The 22,563-nt window shown below is 48.4% G+C and overlaps 1 protein-coding gene across 1 annotated transcript in view; it reads left to right on the forward strand.

Annotated features, from left to right (window-relative positions):
* The first annotated feature begins 1,465 nt into the window (after positions 1-1,465).
* The window catches only part of NEURL1 (neuralized E3 ubiquitin protein ligase 1), a 79,976-nt gene continuing 58,878 nt past the window's right edge, over positions 1,466-22,563 (forward strand). Inside the window, exon 1 of the mRNA XM_047824954.1 lies at positions 1,466-2,094. Coding sequence (XP_047680910.1) covers positions 2,010-2,094 — 85 coding nt within the window. The 5' untranslated portion in view covers positions 1,466-2,009. The remainder of the gene's footprint in view (positions 2,095-22,563) is intronic.

The raw sequence follows: 22,563 nt of genomic DNA on the forward strand, positions 1-22,563 counted from the left end.
GTGTACGCAAATGTGTGAGTGTGCTGCCATTCAGAGCGCATGGATTTCTGATGCATGAGTCATTGGTTGGGAGTGAGCCTTGGGAAGATATGTCCATAAATAAGACAGCACCCCTGACCTCCACGTCTATTCTGCAGCTGGCTTGGGCACGTGATCCTGGGCATCTCAGAAGCTGGAGGCGGGGGTGGGGGCTGTCTTTCCCTCCAGACCCCAGAGAGCAGCTGTCATGGATATTTCTAGCTCGCCTGGAGTCCCAGACATTTATGGATGTGATGGCTGCAGTGGGGTGGGGGGCAGGGGGCAGGGGAGGGGCATAAAGAGCTTCACTCCAGGGATCTTAGTGGAGTTCTGCTGGCAGGCAGGCCGATTCACCCATTCCACGAGTAGTTTTTGATAGTCTGTCATGTGCCAGGCACTCTCCTAGGGGCTGGGGTATGGTATGGTCAGGAGGTGACACATGAACTGTGCCTGAATAATAAGGAGCCGTCACATGAGACCTGAAGGAAGAACCTTCTGTAAGAGAATGGATGAGATGCCTGTTGCCAGCCTACACCCTCACTGGATTCTGGATCAAAGTTGCTGAAGCCAGGCAGAGAGCTAGAGGTGACCTAGAGGAGCAGGAAGGCAGATTCTCTGTCTGAGGGACCTTGGCTCATCTTCTACGCCAATCGACTGGGGTCAGGTGAACAGACAACTTGCTGAAGCCCCTTCCCCCAGGGAGCCTTCTTTGCTAAGGGCCACAGAGGCTGGCTCCCCCCACCTCTTAGAGCTGACAGAACCACTCAGTTCAGAGTTGGTGGTTTGTCTGATGGTTTGTCCCTGAGATCTGTTTTCCCAGCTTGGCCAGCAACCCCGCCTCCTAGGTTGGCTCTGTATTGGTCCAACGGCCCCCAGTGCGATGTGTGCAGGGGCTTTTTGTTCTGAGCCCTTGCCTGTGCACCTCGGATGTAACTGAGGGCGGAGGGTCAAGTGCAGGGGTTTCTCATCTCACCTCGTTTATTCCATCATCCATTCACTCATCAAAAAAAACCATTTTTTTTTTTTTTTTGGTTTGTTTTCTTGAGCTTTTACTGTGTGCCAGGCCCTGTACCTGGCTCCAGGGAGACTGTAGAGCTAACTCGCCCCGCGCCTGGCACCCAGGGAGCTCAACCTTCTTGCTGCACTGTTTCTGTTTTCAAGACCTGGTTCTACTGCCCGTGCGGGGAATGAGTCCGTCTCCCGGCGCCCCACCCCCGCCCATCCGCCTGCTAGCTCACCCCGACCCGGGCCGGCCCCGGCGCCGCGGACAACTTGTGGCAGCGGGAACGCGGCGCGCCCCGGGGCCACATCTGGCTGCGCGGGCGCGCGCGTGTCACTAAGACGCTCATTCACCGGCGCAGCTGTCACCATAACAACCGGAGCCAGGGAATCCTGGCGACGGCTGCGGGCGAGGGGCGGGGGCGGCGGTCGCGGGAGGGAGCCGGCGGGGGCGGGAGCGCCCAGCACGCCCCGCGCTCCACAGAGCCCCGCTCCATGCGGACCCGCGGGCGGGAGGGCGCCACGCACGTCGCCGCAGCGGCCGTCCCCGCGGGCGGGGACCGAGCCTGCCACCGAGCCGCCGACCTCCCTCGCCGGGAGCCCTGACTCTATGGCCCCGGGGGAGCGTGCCGGAGCCTCCGCGCCGCCCACCACCAGCCGGAACCCGAGCGCCAGCCGGAGGAAGAGGGGAGCCCCGGGCGCCGCCGGCCCCGGCCCAGGGGCCCGCCCGCGGTCCCCGTCCCCGCCGCGGGGAATGGCGGGCAGGTAGCCGGCTGGCGCGAGGACCCCCGCGGCGGGCAGGACCAGCCGAGGACGCCGCGGCCCCGAGAGAGGGAGGAGAGCGGCGGCCCGCCCGCCCCCGGCCGCAGCCCCAGCAGGGCCCTCCCCCGGCGGCGCGCGCCCGCGCGCGCACACACTCGCACACCGTGCCTCCGCTCCTGCCCAACCTCGCCTGCCCCCCGCGAGTGCCGAACCCCCTGGGGCCGGATGCCATGGGTAACAACTTCTCCAGTATCCCCTCTCTGCCCCGAGGAAATCCGAGCCGGGCGCCGCGGGGCCACCCCCAGACCCTTAAAGGTAAGGGAGGCTCCGCCGGGCCCGGCGCAGCCCGGAGGACTGGGGCGCAGGTGGAAGGGCAGGGAGAGGTGAAGAGGTGTGATTGGGGAGGAAGGGCAGGTGCCACCTGTTGTGTGTGTTTGGAGACGCGAGGTGCGCATCTGGCCCTGGTGGGGGGCCGGGAGTGGGGGGGCTGGGGGTGGTGATGTTGAAAACCCGGAAGGATGGCGTTCTGTGGGGTCTGCGCAGTTTCCCCCACCAGCACTGGGAACGTCACTGGAGTTAACTCAGGCCACGATGCTAGCGTGCTGGAGTGAGGAAGGGCATTTGCCCAGTGGGTAGGGGAGTGTGGCAGGAGGCTCAGACCGGCCAGCTGTGCTTCTCAAGGGAAGCATCACAGTCTCCTTCTTCATCTGCCCAGGGCTGGAGAGGTCACGCTGGAAGCACTAGTTGCATCTTCCATTGCAGGATCTTAAAGATCCAGGACTGACTTATAGCAGCCTGGAAGAAGGGGCCAGAGCTCTGTTGACTTTTTGCATCCACTGACTCAGCTTGGTTTCTGGTTCCTCCAAAGGCCAGATGTCCATTCGGAAGCCTAGACAGGAGATGCTTGGGAGCCTTGAAACGGAGGAACATTTACCAGGAAGGTCTTTGCGATCTCAATCCCCAGACCTACCCAGCACCGCCAAGGAAGCCCTGGCCCAGCCCTCGGCCCTGCAGCTTCCACTGCTTTCTCTGACCCTTGCAAGACACAGCTGTGTCCTCCCAAGCCCTCAGACCCCACTGATTCCCTTCCGGAAGCTGCTTTTCTATCACCTTCAGAACCAGCCAGCACTTGTCCTGGGCATTCTGATGGCTAAGAGCCGGGAAGGGAAGCCCTTAGTCTTCTCCAAAGAACAACCCACTTCCTCAGCCCCTTGGGTGATGAGAAGGATATGGTAATACCCCTTGACAAAACATTAGAGTTGAAAAGAACTTTTGCAAACACCTTTTCGTGTGAGCGAGGAAACTGCTGTGGGTAGTCAGCAAAGCTAATCATACCCATTTCACAGTTGAGGAGAACCAATGCTTGTTTTTGGTTTCCGAAGCCAGCAAGCAGCGGAGCTAGGCTGCACATCTGTATCTCCTGACTAGATTCTGTCCTCTCTTTTGCTGGACAGTTAACCTTCCAGACTAGGGGAGAGGAGGAGGGATGGGACCACCATCCTGTGTTCTAGCTCCGACCATTTCAGAACTTCCGCTCTCAGTTTGGGAAAATCGGTAGGTTTGTTGTGTCTTTCTGGAAATGAATATGGTGGTACATGTCAAGACCTTTTAAAATAGCATATTCATTGGCCTTGTGATTACTCTTAGAGGAGCTGATCCTAGCAAAATGGAGATCCAGGCAAATACTTATACATTAGGTTAGGATGTTCACAGCAGTTGTGTTTATACTAGGAAAATAACCTAAATGCCCCGTAATCATGGTATGTCCTCTTGGTGGAGTATTATGCAATCTTTAAAATTGTATTTTTGAAGAATATTTGATGATTTGGGAAAATGCTCAGTGCAGCACCATAATGACAGTTGAAAAAGGCAGGACAAAAAAATATATAGACTGTGAGATCCCAATTTTGTTTAAAAATATATGAATACAAAAAAAAATATCAAACAATCCTGGAAAGAAAGTTTCCAAGAGGGTAACATTGGTTTTTCTCTGGGTAATGGGATCACATAAGATTTTTTCTTTTTTCTTTCTTTTTATATTTTGCTCTTTTAAAAAATTTCTGCAATAAGCAATATTATTTTTTTATCATCAGGAATAAGCTATAAGTATTAACATGCATAACAACTACTTATGAACATTGAAAACAGATTCTTTTTTTTTTTTTTAATTTTTTTTCAACATTTATTTATTTTTGGGACAGAGAGAGACAGAGCATGAACGGGGGAGGGGCAGAGAGAGAGGGAGACACAGAATCGGAAACAGGCTCCAGGCTCTGAGCCATCAGCCCAGAGCCTGACGCGGGGCTCGAACTCACGGACCGCGAGATCGTGACCTGGCTGAAGTCGGATGCTTAACCGACTGCGCCACCCAGGCGCCCCGAAAACAGATTTTTAATGATGGAGGAAACTGTGGACATCTTCTCATTCAGTGTCCTCCCTCACAAGTGAGAAGAATGGGGGGAAGGGAGAGTGTTTGCCTAGTTACTCTGTGCATCAGTCAAGAGAACATGGCAAAGTCAGGCTGAACCCTTCAAGGGCAGAGTAGCTGAGCTAGTGAGTTGACTTGGGGTTTAATGGCTCACAAACTGCCCCCAAAAGGCTGGCTTGCTCCATCCTTGACCCTAGGGAAGCTCAGAGAAGGCTTCAGTAATTATACGTCTTTTTACCTAAAGTTTGGAATTGTGGGGAGGTGAGGTCTCTGTGACTAGAATCTTTGGTAAGCGAGGGAATGGGCAGGAGAGGGTCTAGGATCCTCCCACCTCCTTGCCCCCACTCTAACCTTCTCCTCTGCATGACTCCCCACTTATGTGGCCTCCACTTAAGTGGAAACTCCACTTATGCTGCCTCCCTGGTTTGTGGGGGATCACTTCTTCTTCCATGGGACTAAGTGGTGGTGAAGTTCTCTCTCTAGCCGTCTCCCTCTCTGCCCATCCCCTTTCAGGCTTGATTTACCAGATTCCACTCCCCTGTCCCTACCCATACACCTAGTGGAGATGGCCATGAGAGTTTTGATTCTGCTTCTTCCAAGCCTGAGATGAAAGATTAGGGTGTGCCCATGATGGCCACCTATGGGTGTCCTTTGTCCAGGGTCCCCTGATCCTGACTTCTGCTACCCTAATAAAGCCATCTTTACTCTGTTTTTGTGTCTACTCAAAATTCTCTTCAAGCTAAAACAGCATTGGCCTAGTAGTCTTCTCTGATACATCAGTGGTCATCCAGAATTCCATTCCAACTGTATTGGTGTTGACCTCAGTACTGGCTCTGACTTTAAGCCTGTCCACCTGGACTTGTGCTCGGATTGCTTCGGTACCCACCCTGTGTTCGGCTCTAATTCATTATCAGTGAATTAGATTATCGGTGTCCATACAGAAATTTGCTGGGGGTGGGGAACTCTCCTTTGTTTTGTTTTTTTCTCTCTCTCCTTCTATAATTGAAATCTCTATTGATTTCTCCCCATTTTAATTAAAACAGCTGGAAGGGGTCTGACATAAAAGGGACCCTGGGACACATTGGAGATCTAAGATTAGTCCGGCTGTCAGGCTGACATGAAATGAGGCTCGTCCTTCACCTGTCAGGTGGTAGACTTTGGTGTTCTCCCTGGAGACACGCTAACTTCACCTCACTGCCAGTGATTCCCACTGGGGTCTGAACAGTGTTGGTCTAGGAGTGTCCAGGGGAGAGATCCAAGGCATAGCTCTGGGCTTAGGACCAAGAGACAGTTACAAGGATGCCTGACCGAGAGGTGAGGGCTCCTGCCATCCCGGTACATTCACAAGCTGAAGATCTACTTGAAGAGGCAAGGCTGAGGGAGGGAATAGGGCCAAGTGCTTGGTTGGACCACGGAAATCCCAGATGTGTGTGGGCATAGGTCAGAAATGGGGAACCTGGGAGGAATGTGAGCCAGACATGGAGGGAACGGCAGAAATTGGATAGATGATAAGGAATGCAGCAGGAGTGCTAGGGTGTGGGGAGGAGGGTTGGGGAAGGGACATACAGCAAAGGCTTGGAGGTGGGAGTCAGTAAGTGTGTGTGTATATTCTCAGTTACAGGCACAGGGTCACTGGGGCAGGGGACTCCAGCTTCCTGGAGACAAATACAGAGAATAAAGATCTTCCTCCTTTGCCAGCTCCTTCTGAGTGCCTGCCTGCTTAGTGCTAAGTGCTGACGGGATGGTAACTTGGAAAACCTTCGGGGAGGGCTACCCAGCCCAGTGGTCACCCATAGATGAGGATTGGATGGGCCACTTCCCATCTTCTTTTAAATTGTGGTAGGATTTACATAAAATTCACCATTTTAACAGTTTTGGACCGTGCAATCCAGTGACATTTAGTACATTCACGATGTTGTGCAACCACCACCTCTGTCTAGTTCCAGAACATTTTCATCACCTCAAAAGCAAAGCCTGTATCCAGTAAGCAGTCACTCCCCATTACCTCCTCCCCTGAATCCTTGCCTAAGAATGCTGCCCAGAAACATCGACCTCAGAAGTGGTGGGGCTGGGATTTCTACCCAGAACACCAGAGCTCACGAGGGAGAAAATCGGTCTTGGAGGAAGTTTTGTATATTGGGGCCTTCTTTTCCGTGACCCTCTGGGATGGCATGTGCTCACTTCCAAGATGTGCACATTGAGGGTCAGGTTTTGGTTCTCTATCACAGAGGCCAAGATGGAGGCTGGATAGGCAAGAGCAAGAGGGAGGAGGAAGGGGGAGGAAGGAGGGCAGGAGCTGGGCACTGCCCAGGGGAATGCCAGGGATGCCTCTATCCTGGTGTGCCAGCTGCCCAGGCCTATTTCCTTTTGGTCTGTGACTCTCCCAAGGGCTAGAGGCTTAGGGGCTGCTTCTCACTGAACTGGTTGCTTTGGCAACCTTGGGCTGGATGCAAGTGGTCTCCTTGGTAACGCCTGAGAAACCTGCCTATGGGGATGGAGGGAAGTGGACGGGCCAGCGGTCAGGCAGGGTGGCACAGGCAGAGCTGGGCCAGGCTGCTGAGATCAGAGGCCTCTGGGGAGGGTCAAGCTTATGGAATAGGCTGGGCTGCCTGTTGGCCATTCCCCAGCGAGCCAGAGTCCAGAAGCCCAGGAGATCTGGGGGCCTGCCTGGAGACACCAAAGGCACTATGGGCCAGCCCAGGAAGTGGGAGGAGATGGGGGTGAGGGTGAGAAGGGGAGAGAATATAGCTTCTGGATGACAGAGCCAGCTACAGGGTTTATTAAAAGATGCTTATCAGAGGTCATTACCCGGATCCTGCTGCTTTGGGAAATGAGCAGGTGCTGATGCCTGTGGGGGGGCCGGGCAGAGAGAAAAGAAGGTCTAGGAGAGGAGGAGAAGGAAATAGATGGAATCACTGGCAGGCAGGTGGGAGGCCTTGACTTTCTCTCTGCTCTGGCTGCCCTGGGGCGGGGGGCAGGGGGCTAGTTAGGTCTGGCTCTGGAACTGAAGTTCTAGGGTGAGAGTTGGGGTTCCAGGGATGCTCTGATGGGAGGGGCTCATTCTGTTGTTTAGCAAATGCATACTAAGCATTGACGACAGGCCAGACACTCTCCTAGGCATGAGGATACAAAATAGATGTGTACAAAATAGATGAGGGCTCGTTGCCATGAAGCTTTCCCTCCAGTGGGGAGGCAGATGGGAAGAAAAATGACACATGAACAAAAATGAATTGGAAGATGATAATAACCACTAACATGCTATGTGCTGGAGCCCATGCTAAAGTCTTTACACCTATTATCTCATTTAATTTTTAAAACAACCTTGTGAAGTAATTATGATTATTAACCCCATTTATGGATGGATAAACTGAAACTTAAAGAGGTTAAGTAACTTGCCCAAGGTCAAATGGCTGATACGAGGTGGAGCCTGGATTCTGGCCAGAGTCTTTCTGATTTTGGAGCTAGTGCTGTCGCTTTCTCTCTCTCTCTCTCTAATACGGGCATACTTAGGAAATATTACGGGTTCTGTTCCAGATCTCTGCAATAAAGTGAATATTGCAATAAAGCGAGTCAAATGAGTTTTTTTGTTTCCTAGTGCATATAAAAGTTATGTTTATACTACACTGTAGTCTATTAAATGTGCAGTAGCATGACGTCTAAAAAAACCAGTCTATTCCTTAACTAAAAACGCTTTATTGCTAAAAAGTGCCAACCATTATCTGAGCTTTCAGTGAGTTGTGTTGTTCTTGCTGGTGGATGTTCTTGCCTGGATGTTGATGACTACGGACTGATCAGGGCGGCGGGTGCTGAAGGCTGGGGTGGCTGTGGCAGTTTCTTCAAATAAGACAGTGATGAAGTTTGCTGTATCAATTGACTCTTCCTTTCGCCAAAGAATTCTCTGCAGCCCGTGATGCTATTTGATAGCATTTTACCCACAGGAGAAATTTTTTCAAACTTGGAGTCAGTCCTCTCGAACCCTGCTGCTGCTGTGTCAACTAAGTTTATGTAATACTCCAAATCCTTTGTTGTCGTCTCTACAATCTTCACAGCATCTCAAGAAACCACTTTGCTCATCCGTAAGAAGCAGCCCCTCATCTGTTAAGGTTTTATCACAAGATTGCGGCAACTCAGTCCCATGTTGACGGTCCACTTCCAGTCTACTTTTCTCGCTGTTTCCACCACATCTGCAGAGACGTCCTCCACTGAAGTCTTGAAGCCCTCACAGCCATTCACGAGGGTTGGAATCTGCTTGTTCCAAACTCCTGTTAATGTTGACATTTTGACCTCTTTCCATGATCGACGAATGTTCTTAATGGCATCTAGCATGGTGAATCCTTTCCAGACGGTTTTCAGTGGACTTTGCCAGAGGAATCACGCTCTGTGGCAGCTGTACCCTTATGGAATGTATTTCTTAAATGATAAGACTTGAAAGCTGAAAGGACTCCTTAGATCCACGGGCTGCAGAACGGGTGTTGTGTTAGCAGGCATGAAAACAACATTAATCTCCTTGTACATCTCCATCAGAGCTCTTCAGTGACCAGGTGCATTGTCAATGAGCAGTAATATTTTGAAAGGAATATTTTTTTCTGAGGAGTGGTTCTCAACAGTGGACTTAAAGTATTCGGTAAACCATGTGGTAAACAGATGTGCTGTCATCTAGGCTTTGTTGTTCCATTTATAGTGCACTGGCAGAATAGATTCAGCATAATTCTTAAGGGTCCTAAGATTTTCAGAATGGCAGGTGGACAATGTCTTCCACTTAAAGTCACCAGTTGCATTAGTCCCTAACAGAGTGAGCCTGTCCTTCGAAGCTTTGAAACCAGGCACTGACTTCTCCTCTCTAGCTATGGAAGCCCTAGATGGTATCTTCCAATAGAAGCCTGTTTCATCTACACTGAAAATCTGTTAAGTGTGTAGCCACCTTCATGAGTTATCTTAGCTAGATCTTCTGGATAATTTGCTGCAGCTTCTACATCAGCACTTGCGTCTTTACCTTGCATTTTTACATTGTGGGGACGGCTTCTTTTCTCTAAACCTCATGAACCAACCTCTGCTAGCTTTAATCATTCTCCTGCAGCTTCCTCACCTCTCTCAGCCTTCACAGACTTGCAGAGAGTTCGGGCCTTGCTCGGGATGAGCCTTTGGCTTAAGAAAATGTGGCTGTTTTGATTTTCTGTCTTTTTAAAAAATGTTTATTCTTGAGAGAGAGAGACAGAATGTGAGCAGGGGAAGGGCAGAGAGAGAGGGAGACACAGAATCCGAAGCAGGCTCCAGGCTCTGAGCCGTCAGCACAGAGCCCGACGCGGGGCTCGAACCCACGAACTGCGAGATCGTGACCTGAGCGGAAGCCGGATGCTTAACTGACTGAGCCACCCAGACACCGCTGGGGTGTTTTGATTTTCTATTCAGACCACCAAAACTTTCTCCATCTCAGCAGTAAGGCTGTTTTGCTTTCCTATCATTCACGCGTTCACTGGAGTAGCACTTTTAACGTCCTTCAAGACCTTTTCTTTTGCATTCACAGCTTGGCTAACTGTTTGGAGCAAGAGGCCTACCTTTCCCCGATCTCCCTCCTTCCTCACTGAGTGTAATCACTTCTAGTTTTTCATTTAAAGTGAGAGATGCGAGACCCCTCCTTGCCCGATGCAGGATTACCACAGATTTCCAATTTGTTAAAAAAAAAACAAAAAAAAAAAACCAAAAAAAAACCAAAAACAAAAACACAATTCATTGTCGGCAAAGTACGGTGAAGTGAACCACCATAATATGAGGTTTGCCTGTAACCGTTTTATTTAGAACAACTTTAGATCTACAGAATTATTGCAAAGTGATGGAGTTTCCAGATACCCCCTGGCTGGTGTACCCCACAGTTAACATCTTAACCTTAGTATGGAAAATTCATGACCAGTAATGAGCCAATATTGATACATTGTTATTAACTAATGCCTTTACTTTATTCAGATTTCCTTAAGTTTTCCCAGTGTTCTATTTCTGTACCCGGATCCCATCCAGGATGTCACATTGTATTTTTAGGTACCATGTTATATATTTAGTGGTCATGTTTTCTTCGGCTCCTCTCAGTTTTGACGGTTTCCCATGCTTTTCTTGTTTTTGATGACCTTGACAGTTTTGAGGATTACTGGTTAAGTTTCTTGTAGACTGTCCCACTCTTGGGATTTGTCTGATGTTCTCGAGATTAGATTGCTGTATAGGTTTTGGAGAGATAGACCGTAGAGGTGAGGTGCCGTTTCCATCACGTATCAAGGGTGCGTGCAAGCCACATGACCTATCACTGGTGATGTTGACCTTGATCACTCAGCTGAGATAGTGCTTGTCTGGTTTCTTCATTGTAAAGTTAAAGTTATACTTTCCTCCCCTTTCCATATTGCACTCTTTGGAAGCTACTCTCCATGCGCAGCCCTCACTTAAGGAGTGGGAGTTATGCTCCCCTTCCTTGAGGCCAGAGCATTACTTTAACTACTCTGTCAACTATTTCTTTAGTTACCTGGTCAGTTAGATCCGATACTTTTGGATAAGGGCTGTAAAAGAGAGAAGACTGGGGAGCTATCCTCAGGGAACTTGACCTGGTCCTGCAGGTCTGGGAAGGTTTCTCTAGGGAAGTGGCCAGAAGATGAGTAGGGCTTGGCTTTATGTTCCTAGAAGGGTACTACTGGAATGTTGGGTGTGGAACTACTCATTTAACATCCCTGACCCCTGCCTGTTCAATGCTACTGGCCACCTTCAAGGTCATTGTGACTTAAGAAAAAAAAAAAACTCTCCCATGTTTTTCTTTTCTTTTAATTACAGTGTAGTTAATATGCATGCAGTGTTATATTAGTTTCAGGTGTACAATATAGTGATTCAACAATTCTATAATTACTCAGCGCTCATCAAGATAAGCGTACTCTTAATCCCCTTCACCTATTCTACCCACTCCTCCACCCGCCTCCCCTCTGGTAACCATCTGCTCTCTAAAGTTAAGATCTCCCGTATTTTTAAAAGCACCCCAAAGCCTATTACTGCCCCTGATTGAGAGCTTTGAGCTGGGTGTGGAGAGCAGCAGTGAAGGGTGTTCCTGGCAGGGGGCCTAGGACAGAGGCCTAGGCCTGTGCTTGAGGACAGAGTTTAGAGTTGGTTTCTGCTAAGTATGGAGGAGGGGATGATCCCAGGCCGATGTCATCCCAACCCTGTGGGCCAAGGAACTTTCTCAGCAGAAAATCATTAAGAGATCACTGCCTTGCCTCTCTTCCGTGGTCACAAAGGCGGTCTGTGCAGGGCTGGGGCAGGAGGAGGAGGGTTTTTCCTGGGATGAAGGAAGAGGGAGAGGAAAGTATGACTGCTGGCTTATTTGTGTGGCCTTCTTTGCCTCTGTTGCCCCAGAACGCCATTCCTGCTGCTCCAAAGGTCGGGGAGGGGACAACAAAAAGGGAGAGCATTGCCAGGAGGAGGTGCTGTCTTGTGATAAGGGTGGTGGCCCTTCCACATGCTCCTGGCTTTCACCTTCATTTCCCCCCCCTCCGCCCCCACCACCCATGGCTTGCCCTGGCCTCTCCCCCACATCTGCGGAAAGGCTGATCTTCTCCAGAGGACGGGCCAGTCTAGAGAGTGTGTGCGTCCCAGTGGAGGTATCCATCCATGCGCGTCTGAGAACAGGGGAGGAAGCGCTTTGCCTTGATCAGAGTAAGTAAAACTTCAGGGGTGCTCCAGCTCCTCGATTTCATGTGTTGGTGCCCTCTTGGCAATGGACATGGTGCTCGGTATGGAGACTGGGAGGTGAATACTGGCATCGTGTCTGTCCTTGAGGTGCCCATGGTCCACCTTTATTTAATTCAGACATCAGTCCGTATTGACAGGAGGAGCCCTTTTCTCCTCCATGTCTGCTTTCTGTTCCTTTTCTTTCCCTGCTCTTCCCAGCAAATGCTCCTTTGAACACATTTGCCCTGAGGAAAGAGGACTGGCAGGTGGTCAGGTGTGTATGTGGGGCTGGTGGAAGGACCAGTACCCCCTGACTTTGAACATCAGAACCCAAATATACTGTAGAGATTGTTTTGTCCTACCTCCTTTGTCAGCCCGGGTCTGGGGTTCTCAGTCCCAGAGAGGGGAAGTGACTTGCCCAAGGTCCTACAGCAGGATTGGACCAGGCGGTACCGTGCTCTCAAGGCTCTGACGTTGCAGGGTGCTGATGGTCTCCAGAGTTGACAGAATTAAACTCCAGAGGGACAGCTGAGGGGGATGGATGCTTGACCCAGCTATGCTATGTGCTGTCCATAGGGAGATTGTTGAAGGGCTTTAAATGGAAGAGTGACAGAGTCACTTAGACATCGTAGAAAATTCTAAGCAAGGGGCAAGCGAGGGGCAGGGCAGGAGACTGCTGCAGACCTCCAGGGGAGGAGACAGGTGTGGCTTCTGCCAGAGTGGGGCAGTGAGCAGTGAGGCAAATAGATTGACGTCAGCTTGAAGATTTAGAGGTGGAGAGGGAGATACAGAGGAGCTGCTTGTGTGGACATCTCTCCGGGATTTCTGACTTCTGGGGGTGTGGGGGCCTGGCTTGGAAGAGCTTGAATACACAGGGAGGCGGGCCTCTTGGGAGTTCAGGGGTGGGTGTTCCCTTGAGTGCTGTGTCCCACCCAATCCCTGAGGTCTTAGAGCCAGGAGAAGAAACAGGTGAGGGGGCATGGCTGGCCCTGGGCTCTTAACTCCATCTCTACCACCTGGGACACCATCAATAATTAATACGCCCTCTGCCTGTCACAGGTGGCTCCCGGGTGGGCAGAGGCAGGGCCCTGGCACCTGTGGTGTGATATGCATCTGGCTTCTGCTGGCCCCGGGGCCGGGGCCCTTCAGTCCTGATCTAGCCAGGCTTTCTCAGGTGGCCCTTTGCTCCCAGCATACACACACAAACCATGAAAGGTGGCCATAAATCAGCTGGGACAGGTCAAGGCTTCTCTGGTTTTCCCAGAGTTGAGATCAAAGCCCCAGACCCTCACCCTGGGGCTCAATACTTATTAAATTATTAAACTGTCAAGGGAGGGGAAAGCAGGAGGGACTGGATGGATGGCCATACAGTAAAACAATGCGGAAGAATATGGGCCGAGAAATAAAATAGCAGGTTGTGCAGATATCTCTTCAAGATAGAGATTTCATTTCCTTTGGATACGTTCCCAGAAGTGAGAATCATAGGCAGTTCTATTTTTAATTGTTTGAGGAACCTCCATATTGTTTTCCAAAACTGCTGTACCAATGTACATTCTCACCAACAGTGTACAAAAGTTCCCTTTTCTTTACATCCTCATCAATATTTGTTATTGTTTTGATAAGAAACATCGTGATAAGTGTGAGGTGATCTCTCATTGTGGTTTTGATTTGTATTTCCTTGATGACTAATGATGCTGAACACCTTTCATGTACCTGTTGGCCATTTGTGTGTCTTTGGAAAAATGACTCTTCATTAAAAGAAAAAAAATTTTTAATGTTTACTTATTTTTGAGAGAGACAAAGACAGAATTTGAGTGGGGAAGGGGCAGAGAGAGAGGGAGACACAGAATCCGAAGCAGGCTCTAGGCTCTGAGCTGTCAGCACAGAGCCCGACATGGGCTCGAACTCATGAGCTGTGAGATCATGACCTGAGCCGAAGTCAGATGCTCAACCAACTGAGCCACCCAGATACCCCGAATCTTCATTTTTAAATTGAGTTACTATTATTATTTTCTTGCTATTGAGTTGTAAGAGTTCCTTATATATTTTGGATGTTAACCCCTTATAAGATAGATGGTTTGCAAATATTTCCTCCCATTCTTTAGGTTGCCTTTTTATTTTGTTGTTTCCTTTGCTGTGCAGAAACTTTTTTTGATTAACGTAGTTCCACTTTTTTATTTTTTCTTTTGTTGCCTGTGCTTTTGGGATCATATCCAAAAAAATCAAGTCAAGACCAGTCAACTGTCAATACCAATGTCAAGCTTTTTTCCTGTTTTGTTCCAGGGGTTTTATAGTTTCAGGTCTTATATTTAAGTCTTTAATCCATTTTGAGTTGATTTTTTAATATGGTGTGAGATAAAGGTCCAGTTTAATTCTTTTGTTTGTGGATAGCCAGTTTTCCCAACACCATTTATCTTTTCCCCATTGTGTATTCTTGGCATTTTTGTTGAAAATTAGTTGACCATATGTGCATAGGTTTATTTCTGCAATATTTTATTCTGTTGAGCTCTGTTGGCATATGTCTTTATGCCAATACCATACTGTTTTGATTACTATAGCTTTGTAATATAGTTTGGAATCAGGAAGTGTGATGTCTCCAGCTTTGTTCTTCTCCCTCACGATTTAGCTATTCAGGGTCTTTTGTGGTTCCATACAAATTCCGAGATTATGTTTTCCATTTTTATGAAAAATGCCATTGGAATTATGATAGGAATTACATGGAATCTGTAGATTGCTTTGAGTAGCATGGACATTTTAACAATATTAATTATTTCAGTTAATGAATATGGGATATCTTTGCACTTATTTGTATCTTCTTCAATTTCTTTCATCAATGTTTTATAGTTTGCAGTATGGAGATCTTTCATCTCCTTGGTTAAATTTATCCCTAAGTATTTTATCCTTGTTGATATTTTGTAAATAGGGCTGTTTCCTTACTTTTTGGGTACTTTATTGTTAGTGTATAGAAACACAACTGACTTTTGTATATTGATTCCGTATCCTGCAACTTTACTGAATTTACTTATCAATCCGACAGTTTTTTGGTGGAGTCTTTAGATTTTTCAATGTATAAGATCTTGTCATCTGCAAATAGAGATAATTTTACTTCTTCCTTTCTGATTTGGATCCCTTTTATTTCTTTTTTCTTGCTTAAGTGCCCTGGCTGGGACTTCTGGCACTGTTTTTGACTACAAGTGGCAAGAGTGGGCACCCTTGTCTTGTTTCTGATCTTAGAGGAAAAGCTTTCAGCTTTTTACCATTGAGTATGATGTTAGCTGTGAACCTGTCGTATGTGGACTTTATTTTGTTGAGGTACATTCCATATATACTTAATTTGTTGAGTGTTTATCATGGAAAGATGCTGATGTTGTCAAATGCTTTTTATCCATCTATTGAGATGATCATATGATTTTTTAAATATTTCATTAATATGGTATATCATGTTTATTGATTTGCATATATTGTACTATTCTCACATCCCAGGGATAAACCCACTTGATCATGGTGTAAGATCCTTTTTACTGTGCTGTTGAGTTTGGTTTGCTAATATTTTGTTAAAGATTTTTACATCCATGTTCATCAGGATATTGGTCTATGCTTTCTTTTCTTGTAGCATTTTTGTCTGGCCTTGGTATTAGGGTAATGCTGGCCTCATAATATGGGTTTGGAACAGTTCCTTCCTCCTCATTTTTTTGGAGAGAGCTTGAGAAGGATTGGTATTAATTCTTTTGTAAATGTTTGGTAGAATTCACCAGTGAAGCCATCTGGTCTCGGACTTCTTTGGAGATTTAAGAATGCTTTACCCAGCAAAGCTATCTTTCAAAATCGAATGAGAGATACAGACATTCCCAGAAAAAAAAAGCTGACGTAGTTCACAACCACTAAACCTGCCTTACAAGAAATGCTAAAGGAGTTCTTCAAGCTGAAAAAAAAAGACACTAACTAGTAACGTAAAAGCATATCAAAATATAAAACTCCCTGGTAAATGTAAATATGTGGTCAGATTCAGGACACTTGAATATTCTGATGATGGTATATAAATCACTTACAACTCTTGGGGCGCCTGGGTGGCGCAGTCGGTTAAGCATCCGACTTCAGCCAGGTCATGATCTCGCGGTCCGTGAGTTCGAGCCCCGCGTCAGGCTCTGGGCTGATGGCTCAGAGCCTGGAGCCTGTTTCCGATTCTGTGTCTCCCTCTCTCTCTGCCCCTCCCCCATTCATGCTCTGTCTCTCTCTGTCCCAAAAATAAATAAACGTTGGAAAAAAAAAAATAAAAAAAAAAATAAATCACTTACAACTCTAATATAAAGGTTAAAAGACAAAAAGAATTTCAAAAAGCTATAATTACAGTAGTCTGCTAGTGGATATATAATATGAAAATATGTAAACTGTGATGTCAAAAACATAAAGGGGGGGGAGTAGAAGTGTGGAGCCTTTGTATGTGAACAAAGTTGAGTAGCTATCAGCTTCAAACAGACTATAAGATGTTTTATGTAAACCTCAGTAGTAGATACACAAAAAGTAGATACAATAGTAGATACACAAAAGATAAAGAGAAAGGGATGAAAACATACCACTATAGAAAATTGTGAAATCAGAAAGGAAGGCAGTAAAAGAGGAAGAAAGGAGCAGAGGATCTATGAAATACCCAGAAAACAATGAACAAAATGGCAATAGTAAGTCCTTGTCTATCAATAATTACTTTAAATATAAATAGTCTAAATTCTCCAATCAGAAGACAAAGAGTGACTGAATAGTTAGAAAAACAAGACTCAATGAACTACCCAAGTATAAGAGACTCATTGTAGCTTCAAGGATACACTTAAGCAGAAAGTTAAGAGATAGAAAAAGACATTCCAGGCAAATGGAAATGAAAGAGAGCAGGGATAGTATCAGACAAAATAGGCTTTAAATAAACAATTGTAATAAGTGGGGTGCCTGGGTGGCTCAGTCAGTTAAGTGTCCAACTCTTGATTTTGGCTCAGGTCATGGTCTCACAGTTCATGGGATCCAGCCCCATATCGGGCTCTGCGCTGACAGCACAGAACCTGCTAGGGATTTTCTCTCTCCCTCTCTCTCTGCCCCTCCCCCACTTGCACGCACACCAGTGCTCTTTCTCTCTCAAGATAAATAAATAAACTTAAAAAAAAGACTAATAAGAGATAAGGTGATTATAAAATGATAAAGGAATTGATTTATCAAGAGAAAATAACTATAGTAAATATATATGCACCTAACATCAGAGCACATAAGTAGATAAAGCAAATATTAACAGATCTGAAAGGATAAATAGACAGCAATCCCATAATAATAGGGGACCTCAGTTCTCCCTTTCAATAATAGATAGATCATCCATACAGAAAATCAATAAGGAAATATTGGACTTGAACTACACTTTAGACCAAATGGACCTAAGAGACATACAGAACATCCCATCAAACAGTAGCAAAATGCACATTCTTCCCAAGTACACACAGAACATTCTTCAGGGTAGATCATATGTTAGCCACAAAACGAGTCTTAACATATTGAAGATTTAAATCATTTCAAGTATCTTTTCCAACCACAGTGTTATGAAACTAGAAGTCAATGACAGGAAAACTGGAAAGTTTACAAAATGTGTAGATTGAACAACATAGTCCTGCACAACCAATGGGTCAAAGAAGAAATCCAAAGGGAAATTGAAAAAAAAAAAAATCTTGAGACAAACAAAAATGGAAACACAACATACCAAAATTGCAGGATGTAGCAAAAGCCGTTCTAAGAGGGAAGTTTATGCTGATCAATGCTTACGTTAAGAAAAAAGACAGATATCAAATAAACAGCCTAATTTTACACCCCAAGGAACTAGAAAAAGAAGAAGAAACTAACCCCAAAGTTAGTAGGAGGAAGGAAATAACGAAGATCAGAGTAGAAATAAATGCAATAAAGACTAGAATGATTATAGAAAAGATCAACAAAAGTAAAAGTTGGTTGTTTGAAAAGATGAACACAATTAACGAACTGTTAGCTAGACTAGGAAAAAAAGAGAGAAGACTCAAATATATACCAGAGAAATACAAAGGATCATAAGAGACTACTATGAGCAATAATATGCCAACAAGTTGGATAACCTAGAAGAAACGGATAATTTCCTAGAAACATACAGCCTACCAAGACTAAATCATGAAGAAATAGAAAATCTGACCGGACCAATAATGAGAAAGGAAATCTCCTTTCTTCAGAGCAGAGAGAGCCTAGCCAGGCCTGAGAGGTGCAGAGGGGGTTTTCCATCTCGTGGGGCAGGCTGGCAGATCCTCTGGGTCTGAGGAAACCAGCCAGACACCCCGACCCTTGTGTGGAACCAAGATGATGGAGGAAGTGGTGGGGTGAGGCTATGAGTGGCCAGAATGCCGCTCACATGGACGATTCTGCAGCAGGGTGCAGCCCTCCTACAAATTGGGGCTCTGATTGCATGAGATTCCTCCAGTTCCTTCACTGCAAAATGTGAAGGAAACTGTTTTAGGGAGTTAGGGTTTCCTCAGCCAGTCCCTGAGTTGAGGGTGTGTTAAAAGAAACAAAATACCAGAAGAGTCTGGATCAGTTGTTGAGAAGAGAGTTTCCCAAGATTTAGGGCTTGTTCTGAAAGAGGAAGTTTACTGTCTAGTGCAAAGTTTCAGTTCCTAGAGCACAGGCTCTATTTTGGGGGGTTGAAGGTGCCATTTTTGTAGGCAAGATTCCGGCTTGGTATTGAGGTGCCTGTTGTGAGGTCTCATGTCCATGCTGGGGTGAGAGTTCCATTCCTGGAGGGGAGTTTTCACTGCAGGGTCCCAGATTCATGCCTGCAGTTGAGCTTTGAGTCTTGGGGCCCAGAATCCACTGTGGTGCTCCATATTCTATGATTGGGTTAAGGTTCCCTTCTTGGGCTTTGGGGTTTGATTATCAGGCTGGAGGTCTTGTGCCCTGGGAGGAAAGGAAGAGCTAGAACCCCTTTTCACTTCTGGAGAAGACTTTCTGGGACCAGCAGCAGAGGAATGGGCCAATAGACTCGTGAGCTGATATTCAGGAGGCCCAGGTCCCAGCCCCTGCCGAGGATAAATCACTTGCAAGCTTTAGGTCTCCGCTGGAAGCATGGCCAGGCAGTGGTGTTGACTCACAAAGTACCATCCAAGCTTGCTTGATCCTCCCAAAATGACACTAATGGTGGGCTCCATAGGTACCGATGGCCATTGCCTGGTGAGTCAGATCCATGATGACAGCCCTCAAGCTGCCCTGGGCACTGTCAGCTTGGTCCAATTAGTGACAATCGGATCTTAACTTGTGCTGAGGGGCCCCTGGGGAGAGGGAGCACACGCTGAGTGGGATATGTTAAATCTGGGTCCCTGGGGCTTGGTGTGTGGCTCCGGAGGGAGGGAGCTCAGCTGAGTTGGGCCAACAGCTTCCTTCCTACTGGGCCGGTTCTCACGTAGCCCCGTTGGTAGGTACAGACATACCATAAACCATGATGTGAAGGGGACTGAGTCTCTCCCTCGTGCTCTGGGGAGCAGCTGAGATGCAAGGAGAGTGTTGTGTGCTCAGAAACATCTGCTTCTATATAGGGCCACTGCCCTAACTCCCCTATCATTTCTTTCTCTTATTACTACAGTGCGGCTCCCCCTCTCACACAGCCGAAGTTGCTGGGAAGAGAAAAGCCCATTACGTTTGTCTGGGGCTTTCAGCTTTGTAAAGCTCTCCTGCCTCTTCCCTCCGGGATCTTGTTCCACACGTAGAGATTGCTGAGGCAGGTGGTCTTGGCCCTACTTCCTGGAGGAGCAGCTTGAGGTCCAGTTGGGTGGACCAGGGTATCTTCACTGATGCCTGTACCCGCTTGTCCAGGGTCACAGAGCTGGCCTGTGGGCCTTGAATGGGGGGTCCCTGCCACGTGGCTTCCTAGCCCCCATACACCTCTGTTGCAGGTGGACCTTCTTGTCTCAGAGGTCCTCCTCTGTTCTACCCAAATGTGAGACAGCAGTGAGTGATGCCGTGCTGTCAGGTGAGGCTGTGTAGGGAGTTTCCAGCTTGGGAAATTTCTCCAGTGTTCCAGAAGAACTTCCCCTTTAGGACAGAGCCCCTTCCCTATGGCACCTCAGAAGATGGGGGAGTTTTCTCCACCACCAGGTCTGTCCCACGAATGTAGGGAGTGCTCTGTCTAGGTCTGCAGGGACTACCCCCCGCCACCCCAGCCCCTTCTGTGTGGTCCTGGCCAAGGTACATGGCAGGCTGAGAGGCCTGGAGATCCCGCTGGGCAAAGGAAACCCAACCCAGACATTGGACTCTGGTGTGGTCCAGCAGGCCTCTAGAGTTCCCCAAGGGCATCTGAGGGAATCTAGGGTGTGAGGAGGGAGGAGGAAAGGCAGGCAGAGTAGAGGCCCTGTGGTTGAGGAACGGTCTCTGGAGTCAGATTTTGTCTTTGCTGCCTGTGCCACCTGGAGCCAGAGGCTTAACTTCTCCATATTCCTTATTGGAGATAATGCTTGACTCATAATAAATGCATAATAAATACTAGTTATTGTTACCATCATTACACTTGACCTTCAGGCCCCAGCTTCGACCTCACTTCCACCAGGAAGCCTTCCCTGACCACCCCGTCTGGGTTAGATGGCTGCTGTTCTCTTTCACTGCAGCCCTGTGCTCCTCTGTGAGCACTGATCACACTAGGTGTCAGGACCTGTTTGCCTGTCAGTGTCTCTCACCCCCTGTGTGCTCACCATTGTGTTGCTGCCGCCGGGCCTCAACAAATATTTTGAAATGAATGCAAGAGTGGGCTGATTCTGGGGAAGTCAGACTTCTTTCCGGGCCCTCCGGACCGCAACAGTCCATTCTCTTTTCTTTGTTGAAATGACCTTTCTTGAACACCAGGCTCAGGGGCCAAGACGAGAAAAGGTAAGAGTAATATGGAGCTGTTGGCTCATTTATTCATTCCCCCATAGCACAGATATTCTCTGGGTGCCTTGCAGGTGCCAGGCCTTGTGCCAGCCTTTGGGGACAGACGTGCCTTCATCCTTAAAGCACTTGTGTGATCACTGGGGCCGAGAAAGGTCAGAGGAGAGGAGGGTGGTCAGCGAGGCCGAGGGGAGTCAGGAAAGGCTTCCAGGAGGAGAGATTTGTTTTGAAGAATGATGGGGAAGTTTGGATAGATAATAGATGGGCCTTCTCTCGGGGGTGGGCAGGGAGCAGATAGAGAAGACAGAGCTGCCCGTGAATGGCAATAAGGCAAAGCTGGCCAATGACATTGTGGACTGAGGGGGTGGGGGCCCTGACTGTCTTGCTAAAGATGGGTTCCCAAGCTGTGGGTGCCGCTGATCCTGGCTCTGCCATCCACAGACAAGTGCCCCTGGACAGGTCATGTCACTCCCCGAGTGCTAGTTCATTCACCTCCAGGATGGGAGTGGTGATGCCTGCCACTCAGGGTTGTTGGACCACTTTGTGAAAGGAGAAGGCCCAGGTGACGTGGGGGGGGGGGGGGGGGCGCCAGGTGGGGCCCTCGAGCAGGCTGGGAAGCCGGCTGGGGTGGGGTGCTATGTGGGAAAACAGGAAGGCTGTCCTGCTTCAGGCTTCTCTGTTTTGTAAATAATTAAATTCTTATCTTGGGTTTGTGGTGCCCACACTGCAGGAGGCAGGTGATAGCTGGGGGAACAAGGTGCCGTATTGTTCAGGAAGTAGTGGGGTCCCTTTCCTCCCCTTTTCCCTCCCTCCCAGCCTCCTGGTCATGGCAGGCAGGTCGGTTGGGGTAAGGAGTCTTCTAGGGTCTTCTTCGTTGTCCCTCCTTCCTGCATTTTTCTTTCTCCCTGTCTCCATGTTGTCATTGCCTGGCTCCCCTTCACAGTCTCACCTCTGCAGACCCGAAGCACTGCTTGCCCCCTCTCCCCGCAGGCCCCACGCCCCTTGGCACCGTTACCCTGTCCCCATCCCACACTGCTGCCTGCTGAAACCTTCTCCCTCCCCAGTGGCCCTTCCCAAACACCCCCACCTCCTTGAGTCCAGCAGTACCCCCCAGGTCTGCTCGAGGGGCCTCAAGGGAGCACTGACCTCTCCCTCGCCCCGTGCTCCAGAGACAAATAGTCGTTTTTTTCATTTTTAGTGCTTAATACTGAGAATGTGAAGGTCTGTTTAGTCTTGTGCAGCTAACATAAACCAGCCGGAACTGGGGCATGGCGGGGACTTTGCTGTAAGTTCCCTTATTTGGAATGAAATTCATTGTTTTCCACTGGGAGGCAGTGGGGGCTTCAGGGAAGCCCTGCTGGGCCCCCCTCCTCAGGGTGTGGCCTGCAAGACCTCTCTGAAGGTCACCAAGGTGTCTGTGACATAGAGGCTGGCCCTAGGACGTCAGTCACCCCTAATACCTCAGGGATGGAGAGGGCTTGGGATCATGTTGTCCAGGACTGCCCTTTTCCAGGGGAGAAACTGAGGATCAGAGAGGAGAAGGGACCTGCCCAGAGTCCCAGGGCATGTTGGAGCAGATGGAGGTCTAGAAGGCAGGGGTTCTGGCTCTCTGGCTCTCAGATCTCTGTGCTGTGCCAGGACGCCTCTGGCCTGGGAGCTGTGCGGGTGGGGCCGAGGGGTGGGTGGGAGGGCTGATGAATCTGGCTGGAAGTGGCCTTTCAGTCTGGGGATCTTCCAAGGCTTCTGGCTTAGCAGCTAAA

Source organism: Prionailurus viverrinus, chromosome D2, assembly GCF_022837055.1.
Source record: "Prionailurus viverrinus isolate Anna chromosome D2, UM_Priviv_1.0, whole genome shotgun sequence".
Classification (NCBI taxonomy): Eukaryota; Metazoa; Chordata; class Mammalia; order Carnivora; family Felidae; genus Prionailurus; species Prionailurus viverrinus.